General features: G+C 26.3%; 1 protein-coding gene across 2 annotated transcripts in view; it reads right to left on the minus strand.

Annotated features, from left to right (window-relative positions):
• Chc (clathrin heavy chain) overlaps positions 1-16,947 on the minus strand; it is a 37,142-nt gene extending 20,195 nt beyond the window's left edge. Inside the window, exons 1-13 of one of the 2 annotated variants that reach the window (XM_021148191.4) lie at positions 16,556-16,733; positions 12,330-12,537; positions 10,589-10,600; positions 8,880-9,029; positions 7,323-7,441; positions 7,084-7,245; positions 6,518-6,631; positions 5,702-5,875; positions 4,012-4,209; positions 3,735-3,935; positions 2,640-2,732; positions 1,568-1,750; positions 1,351-1,488 (exon numbers count right to left, since the gene is read on the minus strand). In XM_021148191.4, coding sequence (XP_021003850.1) covers positions 1,351-1,488; positions 1,568-1,750; positions 2,640-2,732; positions 3,735-3,935; positions 4,012-4,209; positions 5,702-5,875; positions 6,518-6,631; positions 7,084-7,245; positions 7,323-7,441; positions 8,880-9,029; positions 10,589-10,600; positions 12,330-12,537; positions 16,556-16,600 — 1,797 coding nt within the window. In that variant the 5' untranslated portion in view covers positions 16,601-16,733. Of the gene's footprint in view, positions 1-1,350; positions 1,489-1,567; positions 1,751-2,639; positions 2,733-3,734; positions 3,936-4,011; positions 4,210-5,701; positions 5,876-6,517; positions 6,632-7,083; positions 7,246-7,322; positions 7,442-8,879; positions 9,043-10,588; positions 10,601-12,329; positions 12,538-16,555 lie in introns of both variants that reach the window. The other variant, XM_087165851.1, reaches the window with a different exon arrangement.
• Positions 16,948-17,111: the final 164 nt, after the last annotated feature.

Consider the following 17,111-nt stretch of genomic DNA (forward strand, 5'->3'; position numbering starts at 1 on the left):
TTAAAAGATATACTCAAAATCTGAATATTAGACTTAGATCCTGCCGACTACTTCTATCAACTACTTAAAATCAGACAATTAAAAATCTCAGGATGGAAAAAAAAAAAAATGGTTTTGAGCACCTGCTCAAGCTTTTTTACATTATTTTTCTCTCTCATACACATGATACTTATTGTGCCACCTTGCATAACAGTTTGGTGATATAAAATATTTAACAATCCCAATATCCTTACTTTAAAAAAAAAAATTCAGTGTTGATTAGTCTAAATATGTTTTCACTGTAAAGCATATACTTGGTTAATAAAAGTTCAAAATAATTCTGATCTTCAATTCTAAACATAAAGTGTTATCTGAAAAAAAGTCTAAATTTTTTTTCTAAGTTTCAAAAAAAAAAAAAAAAAAAAAAATTACCCTGATGAAAATGAACTAAAAACTTTATTATTGTCACACTTAGCATGTGATCAGCATCTGAGTAATTACTTTTTGCCAAGCTTTATTTCAACAAAGTTCAAATGCTTCTGTCAGTTTTTTTTTATTATTATTTTTTTTTTTTTTTTTTTAAGTATGCTGTTGAAGTAAAGCTAGCAAGAATCCTACATCACATTTTTTTTTATTAAGGATTTATTTATTTTTTAAAGACCCATATTTTCCTTAGTTGGTCTAACTCCATTGGCAACAATTCAGTGTAAATGCTGCAGTAGTACTCATTATCACCCTTCTTTTTAAAAACAGATGAAGAAAAAGGATAGAGGTCAAGCAGAAAAAAGGAGGAATTAGCATAATATGGTCCAAAGGACTGATGAAGTTTTAAAATTTCAAATTTTAGACTTTACAAGACTGAATTATTTAGTTGGAATATAAGTTTCTGTTAAGTAAAAATTCACAACTTAAAAAGATCTTAAATTCCTAAATTCAGTGTATGCATTTGAAAATGATACTTAATCATTTTCAAGTACATACACTGATTCACTGAATTTAGGAATTTAAGATCTCTTAAGATATCGCTATTGTTTGAAAATGATTAATTATCTTTTTCAAGTACTGTTTAGTAATTCTGGTGGTTATAAAAGTTAAGTACTAAACAGATGCAACCCAAATATATATATTTTTTCTTATTTTAGGAGTGACAAAAATAAAATTACCTTCCTTTAAAAAATCAATTTAGCATGAATGGAACTCCCTTTAAACCCATTAAATGAAATTTTTTTTATTCATTTAATCTAATTCAATAACATTTCAATATAAAAATTCTAACATTTCAATATAAAAAAAATTCAAAAGAGTTTTATGTACATAAGTAATTTCAAGCTAAAATATAATACACTGTACATGCATCCTGATAAATTTTACCTGTGGAGCTGTTACAAGATTCATTTCCAAAAGTCTGGTTTGCAAACTACCTTCAGAAGGTCTATTATTTTTTAAAGCATCAAGTAGGAAAGCGGTGCACTGTTGTACTAAGTTCTGTTCCATAAATATATCTACAATCTAAAAAGATAAAATTCTTGTAAATGTTAAGCCACAATCAACTAAATGAAAAGATGAAAATAAGGCAATAAAGTCATACTTGATTAATGTCAGCCAATGGTTCATCATCTTGCACTAACATCTGAGAAAATGAAGCTCCTTGATCAGGATTGATCCTCATGACTTGTCTTAATAAACCTATATAGTCAGGGGTGAAACCCACTTTCTTTGCATACAGAACTATCTTTTGAAACTGCCCTGTTTCAGCAAAACATTGTATAACCTAAAGACAAACACATTTTTAAACTATACATAAACCAAATAAATTATAATATTTTATAAGTTTGCATTACTTATAAATTCATACAACAAAAAATGAAAACATACAGATTTTAAAGGAAAAAATAATTCCTTTAAAAATAAACAGATAATTAAATTTTAAAAATTAATTTATGGATTAAGTTTAACATATTTTAAAAGTTCCCTGAACCTTGAACTCATGCAAGAGATAAATTTATTTTTCTTTAAAAACAATTGCATAAAAACATAAAAGTACTAATTTTTCAATAAAGTTCATTACAAAAGATAATTCAATAAGTTACGCAAGCATTAAAATTATGCCACATATATAGCAAGTAGCAGTTTACTTTCATGCTACAAATATTGCAGAAATTATTATTGCAAACAATAAATATAGAGTTAATATATTCTTAATAGTTAACACAGGGCTCCCACTCAATTTGCAAAAAAAATTCCGACTTTTCCAGGTATACCAGGTAAATTTCAATGAAAATTGAGACCATATTTTCATCAGAAAACTGATTCTTTTATTTGTTTTGTGTAATATTAGATTTTCTGTGTTAAAAATATTGAATGAGGAGAGGAACATTTTAGTTTGACTAAAATGTGAAATTTTTATAAAAATAATTGTCATAGATGTAAAAATTATTTAACTCTAATCTCAGTAACTGACAAACAATTTTAAGATTGGTTATTTTCCAGGTATGTTATAGGAATATTCCAGGTTTTAGTCAAAAAATTGCAACTTTCCTGGAGTATTCCCTGATTTTTGGAGTTAAAATAAAATTCCATGACAATTCCAGCCTGTTCTCACTGACCTGTGGGAACCCTGTAAAAGTTTATACATTCATTCATATATTCAAATAAATTACCTTATTGGGCACATTAGCACGCAGATATACAGACAAGGCCAGAGTAGGATCAACTTGCTTCACTAAATCCCCAAGTTCTTCACTGCATTCAAGCTGAAATGTAAGAGTATAATTTAAGGGTTTATATACAAAGCACTGTCGTGCCACTGAATTTAGTTTATATACAAAGCACTTAAAGCATATAAAAGCCTTACTAAAATTTTAATTTGATTCAAATCATAATTTTTATAAGGAAATTATTGATTATAGAATTTTTAAAGCATTTTAACATAACATTGTTTAAACTTTTCATTGATTTTCGAAATTTTAAAATTTATAGTAAACTGCTGTGTTAGAAAATTAAGTTGTATTAGTAATTTAACAAGAAATAAATTACAGTAATTTTGAAGGAGAAATTTTGACAAATCTTATAATTCATGCTAATTCTTCAGATAGCAAACTAAGAACAAAGTGAAAATTTATCACAGCTAGTGAACATAAATTTAAGTAAATTTAAGATAATTAAAAAAAAAAGTGAAATAGCAATTTCAGAAAAAGAAAAAAAAATTGATTAAGAGTTAATAATAAATTGCAATAAATTAGAGTCACACATTTACATGTATTAAACAATTTACTACATCTAAAAATGTATCATGATTTATCAATAAATTTTTTAATTAACTAGCTTAATACCTGCTGTAAATGTGCTATTATGCTTCGTTTTCTATTTTGTACACAGAACATAAACAATTTTGACTTAGATAATATTTAGTATCTGTCACTTGTGACTTAAATTTTAAGATTTTCTTTATGAAATGGTTACTAAAATTTTATCATTTACTAGACTCAAGACTCTTGTCATTTAAATATCAATCTCTAAACTTCAAATTCAACTTTCACCAGAAGAGTTTTCTTAATTTTATACAGCCACAATGGTTCAGCAAGTTACTTTTCCACTGCAATATTCTTTATGAAACAAATAAAATGCAACAAGACTTGCTTATAAAGATATTTTAAACAATTTTTTGCAGAAGAGCCATATTTTCATAAAGGTAATAAACATAAATTACAGGATATGCAAACAAGACAAGCCTAAAATTTAAAGAAAATATTAACCTTATCGTCTTTAAGCCATTTTTCAAGAAGTTGCTTTCGTCCTTGTTGCAAAACAGGACGACACAATTCAAGAGATTCAAACTTATTTAGTTGTCCTTGATCAAGAAGAATTCCAAAATACTGCAGAAGAGGTGCAGTTTGTCCAGCTTGAGTTGGAACTTGTTGAAATCTTTGAATTGTTTGGGGTGTTCTTAAAATTCCCTATGAAAAAGGAATAAATTTGTAAAACAAAATAATCAAATTTATAACAAAATTTTTTGTAGAATATAAACAATACCTTTGGGGCATTGGCAGCAACTTTAGCAGCTTCAGCATAATTCCCATTGGTGAACAATGTGTTAAACTTTCTAACAAATAAGTCTTCGGCACCTGAGAGGTTGTTACGTGTGGCTACACGCAAAGCTAAATCTGGATTTTGCAGAACATTATTAATATATGGAATAAAGTTTTCTTCTTCAACACTAACTGAAAGTACCTACAAAAAAATATTTATTACAGGATGGAACGATTTCTATATTATGAGCTAGAGAATTAAAATAACACCAGTATTTAAAGAGATTTCTAATTTGTTGAAGGATTCAAAATATAGGAAAAATACTGAATAAAAAGAAACACTGAATGCATAATAAACTTACACTGAACTTATAAACCAAAAAAAACAAATGCCAAGACTGTGTCATTAATTTTAGTGTCTTATTATTACCCAACTAATTATTGGTAAGATATATTAAGCTGAATTTTTAAAAAAATATGGCAATTGTTCAAAACAAGAAAGAGCTAACCTTTATCACTAATTGATAAGGTCAAGAAAAAAGTCATACATGCTTATTTTAAAATAACATTTACAGAGGTGATTGTGAGCCCAACTCAATAATCTTGAAAATTTCTTTAGTAAAATCATTGATGACACATTTCAAAAAATTAATGTCTTTATAAATTTAAATCATTGATATTTTCAAAAAATAAATTTCTAAATAAATTATATGCAGCATAATTTAAAAGAATAAATATGCATAAGTTTAGTTTTATCTCTAATCACATTATTCTACCAGAAAAATTTTTTTACAAATAAAAGATGCCAAGTAGTTTTAATATTTCTAAATAAAATATACAAGAATTTTTATACATAAATGTGATAGATGACTTTTTGAAACTTCTAGACCAGGGGTGGCGAACCTTTATACAGCAACGTGCCATTTTTTCCAGAAAATTGTTTAATGAGGACATAGACGTGCCGTCAAATAATTTTGCCATCGTGATTATTGGGAAAATAATAATACTAAATACTATCAAGTCAAAACTCTTTAATTACATTGAAAAAAATATATTTTGCAATGTCTCAGTTATACGCGTAATTCAACTTAAAGTAACATCAGTATGACTTCTGTTGTTGCAGATTAGATAACAAATAACTTATATTAGGTTGTAAGATGTTAGTTTAAGCAGGAATGTTTATTTTTTTTGTTAGTTATTTATTGTTAGCTTGTTTTTTATGGTTATTAATTGCTTTTTAGCATTTATTGTAAATTTTTTTTATTAATAATTAATTGTTTATTATTTTGCATGTTTTTTGTGAATTTTAATTTAATAGTTACATATGCTTCATAGTGTAATAGCATTTCAGTAATAACGCTTCATAGTGTAATAGCATTTCAGTAATAACAATTCATAGTGTAATAACAAATATGATCGGTGGCGTGCCTAAAATATTGTGTCGAGTGCCATTGGTTCGCCATCCCTGTTCTAGACCATGGATTTCCGGATCCTGGTTAGTGAGAAATCCGGAAAACCGGATTTTTCCAGAGCATGATCATCTCTGCACTTATAAATAGTAAAGCAGATATTTGAAAATTCAATATTTATTTAAAAACTTTTTTTCGAATTAAAAGTAGCATTTATGTTGAAATCTACAATTGATTAGTATAGGCAATAAAATAAAAACTTAACAGAACAAACAAAAATATTACTTGTCCCTTGCGGTTGACTCCTATGATGCCAGCAGTTGGTTCATGAGGTGCAGTAACAAAGATGGTTTCACTACTTATTCTGTTCATGTAAATGCAAACAGCACTTTCAATATCATAAAGGTGAACATATCCATACTTTGTTATCAGGTAAATTATATCATGCTTTGAGCTTATCTGGAAGTAAATTTTTAAAAATGTTTTTAAAAATTATATAATTATTTTTATATATTTTAAAAATAATTATATATTATATTACATATAATAATTTTTTTTTTTTTTTAGAATTACCACTTTTTAGTTTGGGCTTTCTTTGAGAGGTCTGAATGAATATTACTTTTTACTACCAAATATATCAGAATTCCTCACTATCTTTCGAAAGCCAAGTTCGCCACGCACTAACTCTATATATATCACTTATACCCACTTATCAAGGAACAGCGTCCAATGCCCGATATAGTACGCACAAAACTCTCAAGATAACTACCAAAAATTAAAATCTCAAGCTAAATAAAAGTTTGACAACTAGTGTTAGCCTCATAAAGTAAAAAAATATATAATTTTTATACCTAATAAATTACTTTTTTTACTTCAGTTATTAACTGAACCAAACGTTTACAAAGCAGTAAGATTTTGAAGTAAGATTATCACGAATTCAAGCCCAAAACCTTTTTCAGTAAACAAGCTGTTTAATCTTTACACAGTTCATACAACAAAAAGAAACAAATATAATTATAATGGATAAAAATTAACAATTTGTTTGATAATTTTTTTAAAGATAAAAGCTAAAAAAATGAATTAAAAACAAAATATCATTACCTGCATGGCAACAGGGAAGTCAGTTTGCGCTTCTGAGGGAAAATACACATCTACTGCCTTTTTCGGATACGGCTGATTACCAGCAGGAGCTTGACCAACTTCAATTATATGCAACTGTAGGAGAAAAAGTATGAATCTACATATACTCAAATCTAGAAATGCCTAATTTTAACGGAGATTCCAAAAAATTTAATATATTAAAAATAAAGTATTCTAATCAAACATTTTTAAAAATTTAGTCAAACTAATAACTGAACTGACATTTTAAAAGATGTATAACATATGTTCACTTAAAAATAAATAATAATAATTCAAAACGATTTACGTAAGTTTGCACTAATGAATATTTTAGAATACCAGTGAATTCAAGAAAATGTCTAAAATTTAACATTTCATCTAACACTGCTGCATTTCTATGAGAAATTTTTTTTTAAATAGAGACAAAATTTTATATATTGTCTTTTCTCTTATAAACCCATTACAGCTAGGTTAAACTACAGATACACAAACTGTAAAAAATAAAAAAATATATATAAATTTCTAAAAGTATACCAAACAATAATTACCTTTCCACCCTGGGCTGATCTTACAGCAAAACAAAATAGTGTAGATGGTTCAGGGTTACCTTCCAACTTGAACTGAGAAAATGCGGCAGCATGACCCTCGATAGGCTGACTTACTCTTCTCTCAACAGAATACAACTGCATAGCTCCAACCACACGGTTTTGCTGTTAAAAAAAATTTTTAATCAATATCAAGAGAACTCTGGAAAATTCATATGGTTCAAATTAATTGAGTACAATACCTGTGCGGAAATGCCGATTAACAGTAACCATTGCTGCTTGTGATCACACCTGTAGTTTATAATCTGGCAACCATTCAAACTAGTATGTCTGTCAAACATTTTTAATGGCTGAGATTCTCCTAAAAATGTTCAAAATGAATTTGAAAAAAGAAAAAATAGTTTAGATAAGTTAATGTGAAATATAAACTGATCACAATTAAAAAATATTTGAATAAAAAAGAAAAATGCATGAAAATTTTATAAATGCAGTTTTTTTTTTTAACATTAAAAATAGATTTCACATATTTCTTTTCATTTCAGCGATGCATAGCAAATAATGTTAGACTTGAAACTGGCAAACCAAATAAATTTTATCCTAACCATGGATGTTTAATTTTAAACCATAATAAGAATAAAAATATAAAAGTGATTCCACAATTTGCAGTTTTGATCTTCAATTTTTTGCATTAACTTTTTGGGGGAAAAAATGCCTCTTTCCAAATTATTAATAAATTTTTTATAGTACAGGATATGGTACAATTTAATCTAGTGGTTCCTCAGTAATTAATATACCATATTATACGGACTTTGCCTATTATATATAGAAAGCATATAAAATAGTTTGTATAGTAATTATTTATTGCTAATTCAGTTTGTTGCACTTTTCAATTCTTTAATTATTCAAAAACATTGCATATGAGTTAATTTTCTGTGCTATTATTTGTAATCAAAGTAAAGTCCTCATTGAAAGTATAAGTAATATTTGTTATTAAAAATCCTAAGGAGGCTTTTTAGTTTATATAAATATATCTGATTTTTTTTTATTCATAAAAAATATTTAAATAAAGAAACGGGACAAAAGTATAGCAATTTTAAAAAAAAAATGAAGAAAGCTACAAAAAGAAATTAACACATTCATTAATTGTCCAACAATATTTTTTTATACTTCTGTTTTTTAATCTTTAGTTGGCTTTGGTGGATTAAATAAGATACTATAATCCTTATTTCTGTCCTGTCTATCTTCTGTATTAAAAAAAAAAAAAAAAAAAAAAAAAAACGAATGCCTGAAAAAATAAGCCATAAAATTAGCAGTAGCTCATAAAAATATTCACTAACTTTCACATAAGCGCTAAAAACTTTTGTTAGCTAACTTAATTTTTATTGTCTGAAACTTGAGCTTTTAGCTTTAAAAGAAAAAAAAAGGTTATTGTTTAAAATACACACATGCAGTACTGAATAAACCCATTAATAATCATTTACATAATTTATTTTCTTAGCGTTGCCCAACATAAGTTAATTCTACAGAATATATAACTTGAATGTGTATAGTGGGTATAAATAGAATGGTATATTCATTTTATTTCTATAAAATTTGGCAGTTTATTTAAAGTTTTATATTAACCACATAGTTCATATAAAATTTCGTTGTCTAAACTAAATATTCTAAAAAGAAAAATTTTGGTATCATGAATTGAAAACTTATCCATTCCTAAATTACACAGCTCTTTGAACAATAAAATTACTAAATGAATTAGAACATTAAATAAACATTAAAATAAATAGCATTAAAAGACCCACCTTCCATGCTCCAATGGAACACAGCTGATTCAGTGACCAAGGCAATGGTATTAACGTTAATCCACTTCCAAAACACAACATCTTCATTCATGGTATGAGCTTTCATTTTGCTCTTCATTTCAATGTTGAATATTTGTAAAGTTCTCATGGCTGAAGAATATAACTCAAAACTTATATCACATAGACAAATTTATCAAAATCATTTAGAAAATAGATATTTATAATTTAAACATAGACAATATGGTTAAATATTAATTCGATAAAAATTTCACTAATTTATTTTTATCAAACTTATTTTCTATTTAGAAAATAAACAACGGAAGAAAGTTAAGATTGTGATTTTTAAAGTTTCTTTATCCTTTTGCTTAAAACACTTAGCATGGTGAAGCCAGGGTACCAGCAGTCAGTATGGTTCACTTCAGGGATCCGTCCAGGCCGAATTTACTACCGTTTCGCGGTACAATCACAAATTCAATTTTAGGTAAAACGGTAGTTTCACAAATTCAACTTTAGGAAAAACGGTAGTTTCACAAAATACTTTTTCTTAAAATTTTATTTTTGTATCCCTTAAGAAACGATAAATCTATATTTTTACCATGTTTTTGTATTGATTTTTTAATATAATTTTTAATTTTTCACAAATTATGTCTAAATTTTCACAAAATAGGTACCTTTCAGAAAAACCTAGACAGACCCCTGCACTTGTATTAGCAGTCTTCTCCCTAAACATTTTTAGAAGGATGGCCAGCCCTATCTACCCTTTATCCCTATAAATACACCCTCTTTGCTCTTTTTGTAAAAAATAAATCGCCATCCTTTAAAAACACTGCCTTTTCACTCATATTCCAATTAAAAAATAACTCACTGTTAAAATAATTACATATTGGTAAAATTATCTGTGTTTGTAAGTTTAATTCTAATTACTATTGCAAATATTTACTTTGTTAGGATTATTCTCAATTAAGTTTCTTTCTTTCTACGACAGGGGTATATTAATGAATTAAATTATTTTAAAACTTTTTTTTAAAAAAAAATAGACCTATAAATGATCTTTTTTTTCCTTCAAAATTTTAAGTTTAAACTATAGAAAAAAACTTGGAAGTTTTTTATCTATTAATCTTTAGTTTATTTTGAAAATAAAATATGCTTAGAGACTGTCTTTTAGCATCATGTTTTTAAATATTTTTATAAACTACAAATTCTTCTCTTGTTTTAATAATGTAAGAGTTATTTTTTAAAAAAAATATACATTAGTATAAGAGGATAATTTAAAAATTTTTGAGGATCAAATTCAGTTATTACGCAATATTTCACAATTTGATAAATGTTTAAGGTGAGTGCTCTTTCAAAACTCAAATTGCCTTTTATTGTGAGGAAAATCCTTCCCTTTTATTATTCATAGGGAGAACTCTGGTATCAGCCGTAAACAAAATGTTAATTTACTGAAATTAAATTTTAACACTTCAACAGAAAAGACAACAAATACAAGTTTTAATATTAAATTGAAATTACCATAAATTACATATGTAAATTTAATATTTTACATTATGCATATAGTAACAGCTAATACTGATGCCAAAAATTTTTAAAAAAATCAACATTTTTTTTTAATTTTCTTTAATATTCTCGATATCTTAAAGTTTCTCTTACAAAAATTTTAAAAAACATAGCATTTTTTCCTAAAAATGTAATAAATAAAACAAACTTACTTCCAGAAGAAGCTGAAGGAGAAAAGAGAAAGGACATTATTATAAAATCAAAACACAAATTTTATTTTAACAACTTAAAATACTATTTTAGTAACTGAATAGACTAATTAAGAAAGATTTACTTAACTCAAAATTTCAAAACAAATTTTTAGAGTTTTATTCATAAATGAAACTTATTTAAATCTAGTTTGTTAAAAAAAAGATAAATTAAAAATTTATAAGTAAAATTAAATTTTATCTTTCTTTTCTTTATTTTCAAATTGCAATCAGTCTTAAATATAGAAATTCAGAATTTTGTAAAAATACATTTAGAAACAAGGTATACCACACACAACATTAAGTAACAATCAAAAAACATTTCAAATTATCAATAATTGCCATTAACAAAACCTAAATAGACAAATCCAACAATAAATTATTCATCATCTTTAGGACCATTTAAGAAATGCTACGCAACTTTAGTTCTCATCAGACAAAGTGATCAATAGCAAAGTTACTAACAGGTTTTCCTTATGCTTATATTTTTAAAATGTAATGGTGGTTAAAATAAATCAAATTTATTAAAACAAAAATCAAGCATTAGTTGAAAAATTTTGCTAGCACATTAGGCATAAAAATAAAATCTTCTGGAATATCCAGAACAGTTAGCAGGTCTACACATACCACAAACTGATATTGAAAAGTTAAAATACCTCAAATGTAGAGAAACTAGAAAGAAAAGAAAAAGATCTTTTCACTGATTTACTCACTAAAAAGTGTTGAAAACAAATCTGCTAAAAACTAAAATTATTTTTTAAAAAAATATATATTTTCATGTTATTTTAATTTTAGATAAAATTTTATTTAATAGTATATATCACTTTGAAAAAATTATTGCATAGATGATTTACTGTATTAGGGGTAGAAATTAAGTCCCTAGTCCTAAGGACCAGTAATTAAGAGATAACTAGTTAGTAAATCTTTAACTGGGCGGTTTAGATGTTTCTATAAGCTTTTTAAAAAAAAAGAAAAAGAATTTGAATGAAAAATTGCTATGCAGAGAACATATATCATTTCAAAGTAGCATATTTCATCACATGCTAGAAATGATTTGCTTTGTGATTAAAACAAATCTAATTCTATAAACAAAGCAATTCATATTGATTGCTGGTCAAAACCACTGATCATTTAATTTTCAAATAATATTTCAATTACTAATAAAAACTATCAAAATTTAACACATAAATTTTTAAAAAAATTTAGAAAAATTAACTTTGTTATCTTACATTATAAACAGTTGAAAATTTCCCTACCTTTCTTTAATTATGGAAAAGTTTAATTGCTCCAATAATTTTAGGGCACTACTAATGCCAATTCAGGGAACTTGCCCAATTTAATACATCTAGTTTTAACATAACTTTAAACTCAACCTTGAGAAATTCTATAACAATTTAGGTGCCACAATAGTTTCATGACCCTCACTCTTAAACAGTCAAAATGCGGTGGGGGGGGGGAAGCAAACTTATTTTAATGTGTTTAATTTTAATTCATATAATGTATTTTAATTTTAATGCATTTAATTTTATCAAAAAGATTATTATTATTATTAATGTTTCAAAGGTCAGATTTCAAAATATTAACTTTAAAATTTCAAAAAAATTAACACAAGTTAATTAAAGTTACTTAAACACTTACTCTATAAACTTATTTAAATTTAAAATTTTTACTTTAAATTACATTATAAAGTGTAAGGATTTCTTACCTTTTAAAGCTATAACTTTAGAAGCAGGGTTCATAATAGCAGAATCTGCAGATATTGGTCTTCGTATAGGATTTGTCGGATTACTCATGTCAATGATAACAACTTGTGCAGAATCTCCCACTTTTTCTCTGACACAGATGAATTTGTCAGATTCCATTGTAAGGTTGTTAAATGTAATATTTGCTGCATTGATTCCGACAGTGGTGAGCTATAAAAAGTTTTATATTTCAAAACTCTAATACTTAAAATACTTCACATAGATTTTATATTATAGCAAATCGGAAAGTTTCTATTTAAAAAATAACAAAACAAGCCCACAAAAGAATTTTCAAAAAAATAAGTTTCAAATTCAGATTCTTCTGAAATACAGATCATAATGGATTGTTCAAATATTAGATAAGCATGTTTAGAAAAAATTTTCATTACATTAAAACTCTTGGGAAACATTTTTATTTTTTTAAATAAAAGATCAAAAATTTTATAAAATTTATGACACGGTGGAAACAAAATATTTTCAGATCCTAAGATATAAACTCTGGTTTGTTTTTATTTCATAACTCAAGGAAATAATTTCAAAATTTGCACAAGTAATACACACAGCCATGTAGATCCTCAAGGCTAAGACTTTGCTTCATAAAGATTATGCTGTGCTAAGCATTTAAAAAATCAACTGAAACACCCATTCGATTTGGTTGTTAAAATCTTGCTTATTCTTTAACACTGAAAATGTGATTTCTTTAATTATCCATGCTTTTAAACACATATTTTGAGCCAAATCCATTTTCTATACAAGAAATTTTAAGCCAAGTCTAAAATAAAAAGCTCACTAACATTTTAATAGTTTTTGTTACTGTGCCTAATATTGCAAATAAAAAATATCACAACTCCACCTACATATACAAACAGTGTATTGAATGTCTTCAGATTATATATTCCAATGTTCTCTAAGTTTTTTTAAAAATACATTATGCTTTGTCTGCCCTTTGATAGCAATAAATGTGCCCCTTTTTGCCTTTTTGGTAAAAATAAACCACTATTCTTTAAAAGGACTGCCTTTTCATTCATATTCATTTTGAAAAAAATTAATTCACTGCTTAAATAAATAAAATGTGTGTTTAGAGGTTTAATTCTGTTTATTATTACAAATACAGTGGAGCATCGTTTATACGACGATCACTTATACGACGATCACATTTATACGACGTTTTAGTGTGGTCCCAAATCATTCCTATTCATTTTAATGTAAAAATATATCGTTTATACGACGCACAGAATCGGTTATACGTCGATTTTTAGATTTTGTTCTTTATTTAATTTTTTATTTTTTCTTGTGTATTTTAAAAAAGGGCGGAATTTGCCAACATGAGTGATACAGAAAAGGGTGCCAACAAGAATGCTTGGATGACGACCGTAATTTTTACTAAATGACTGAAAAAACTTGACAATGTTATGAAGAGGGAAAAAATAAAAATTTTGCTATTCATCGACCAATGTCCAGCGCACCCATCGATACTAATTATTTTGGAAAATGTAAAAGCTCTCTTTTTTCCTGCAAATTGCACAAGTGCGCTTCAGCCATTAGATTTGGCCGTGATTAGAAATCTAAAATTTCATCATAGAAAGCAGTAAGTTCAACTCGCTATTCAAAGCATTGCATTGTAGAGACTAATAGCAAGAAAATATAATTAAAAGTAACATACATTCAAATTGCTCACTGCAATTTTTCTTCTTTGGTTATTTGTTTGTTTTGCTTTGTCTAATTTAGAAATTTATGCAAATCAACACGCTAAACATTAAAATTAACTGAAAACAGAGTTAGTTTCAGTTTTAGAAGTAAAAATCGATTATACGACGTTATCGTTTATACGACGTTTTTCGGTGGTCCCTTCGGCGTCGTATAAACGATGCTCCACTGTATTTACTTTGTTAGGATAATTCTCAACTGGTTGAAGTTTCATAATGATCTTTTCTCGGGAGGATATTAAAATATGTTTTTAGTGATTTTAAGTTTTAAAACTATTTTTTAAACATTAAATTCTTTATTAAAAAAATTTAATGCACATTTTGTCATAATTTTCCGTTATATTTATAGAAAAAAGCTTTCAAGTTATTTTTAATCACTTTAGTTTACTTCTTTTGAAAAAAAAAATAGCACCAATTGCCTTTTATTTTTATAAACTAAAATTTCTCTTATTTTGATAATGAAAGAATTACTTTTTGAAATAGATATGAAATAAGAAATAAATAGTAAAAAAGTAACCTAGTTAAAAAAAATTGAGAATAAAATTCAGTACATAATTTTATACAATTTGATAAAGTCAAAGTGCCTTTTTCAGATAGGAAGAGTCCTGTCCTTTTTATTTCTAGGAAGATCTCTATATTCTAAATACACAAAATCATAATCTTCAAAGTAGACTTTGCGATTCATATATACTACAATGTTATTTATAAATACACTCAAATCTATGTTACGTATGTTCTCTCACAACCAGCACACTTTAAGACTTTAGAATAGTGTAACTCATAAAATAATCATAGAAATAAGATCTCATTGCATTTTGCCTGGTTCATAATAATTCCATGTAATAAACTTAATGAAGAACAAGTTTTAAAAATCTACTTATTAATTATTCATTAAATTTCTATGTCAGTATTCAATGAACTTGTTTATAGATTCTTTACAGATTGTTATTTTTAGATATCTTTTGAATTTAGATTTTTATTACTTAAAATGTTTGACTAGTAATATTGGAATAAATTAGAGATTACTCTTAATTTCATATATATGTAATATTAAATTTTACTGTATTATCAATGTCAAAACCTGCACTGATACTACCTCATAGTTTAAATGCAGTGCACACTAAAACGTACCTGATATTACCATCAACAAAAAGGAAAAGTTGAAATTATTATAAATGAATAAATAAAACTTAAATTCAAAAAATTTAGCATGATTTGTCTGGCCACCAATAGACACACCCAGGGTCAGAAAAGTTTATTTTTAATTTATTTCTGTGTTGTTGCATTATTTTACAGAAAATATAAAATGATGAAATTTAGAATATGTATCATTTTTGATCTTAAGCAGTATAATCTATGGTTAAACTCTGTTAACAATAGAGATGAATTTGCATAATAAAAAAAAATTTAAACATAATGCTAACCCTTTTTCTAGATTATTCACATATTTAATTAATTCTACACATACTTTTAATTAAACTTTTACAGCCGAGCATCATTATTTCGAACAAACAGTTAAAGTTTATAATTGTCTGCTATCTTTTAGATTTGATGATAACAGAAAAAAATTAAAAAAAGGCTAAGGCAAAATATTTTTATTAAAAATAAATATAATTCAAAATTTCATATCTTAAGTAGTACATTGTAAGTGTAACTTTCTTAAGCCAATAACAAAATTTTTTTAAATGAATAACACACTGATTATTCATTTTATTTATTCTGTTTCAGACTTTTATAAGCTATGTGAACAGGAGTCAAAATTCAGTCTTAGAAATTACAATGAAAATTTAATTTACACAAATCAAGTATAAATTTTCTTTTAGAGTTGAAATTCAAAGTTGAAACATCAAATTATCAACATAATCAGCAAGGGAGATTTAATAAACGTGCCATGATTTTAACATTGTTGTTTTTAAATGAATTATTTCTGTAGCGATCAAGCATTCTGTATTTCTTAATTCTAAATAGAAACTAAATTTTGATTTCTTTTTTTTATTATTATTACTATGCCGATTTAATGTTTCACCTCAAAAGAAACTTTAAATTTAAGCAAGAAGTATAAGAAAAATTCATGTCAAACATTCAAATTATTTATTATTACAATAAAGTTTAATGTGTTTACAGATATCAAATCAAGTTATTAAAACAAGCATGAAATGTTTAAGATTATTCCGGAGCAGAAAACAACCATTTATCGTAACAGATAATAAGAACGTTCTGAACCTTTATGCAACTATTACTATAGGGGCGTTTCACGTTCTTATACTACGTGGATATAGAGTTTATTAAGAGTATGTTTAATAAAATTATGTAGGCATTAAAGACAGCTATTAGTGCATGCATAAAAAAATATTGGTTTACATATATGATGACTAAAAAGAGTTTCTCAACATTTGTATAAATTCATTCCTCTTCATCGTATAGAATAAGCGGTCATCACCCTTGAATATCTATGATTTTAGTATTTAAAATGGATTATTTACCTGCAAATGCTCTTGAAAATGGATTGGTAAACCCTGGGCCGTCATTTTGAACGACAAACGTTTACCACAAAAATGAAAATAAAAGTAATGAACACTAAAGTTTGAAGTATTTAAGTGACCAACAGATTGACATGTAACCACCTACGACCACCACCGCGCCACGGTACAAACCAAATCCAAAATGGCGTATACAGCAACCGGCTATTTAAATTTAAAGAATAATCTGCAAAAGAAATTATTTAAACAATCAAATACTATCAGATGAACATAGAATTATAAAGCAATTATCATTAAATGCGAAATTTTCGGTGATCCAATTAAGTGATCATTTATTTCTCCATATCTATTTTATTGGAGGCGGATTTATATATAGAAGTCGTGTGAAACGGTCTGAAAATATTTTGTATCGACTTTTTAAACTGGAAAAATAGAAAAAAATGAATTAAACTGTTGAAAGTGGTTTAATTTTATACAAAATGAACGATAAACTATAAATTCTGAGCAAACGCTTTCGAGAAGTCGCAATTTCCCATAGCATTTATAAATTTTATTTTTA

This window comes from Parasteatoda tepidariorum, chromosome 6, assembly GCF_982258835.1.
Source record: "Parasteatoda tepidariorum strain Cologne lab strain chromosome 6, Ptep-v5.0, whole genome shotgun sequence".
Taxonomy (NCBI): Eukaryota; Metazoa; Arthropoda; class Arachnida; order Araneae; family Theridiidae; genus Parasteatoda; species Parasteatoda tepidariorum.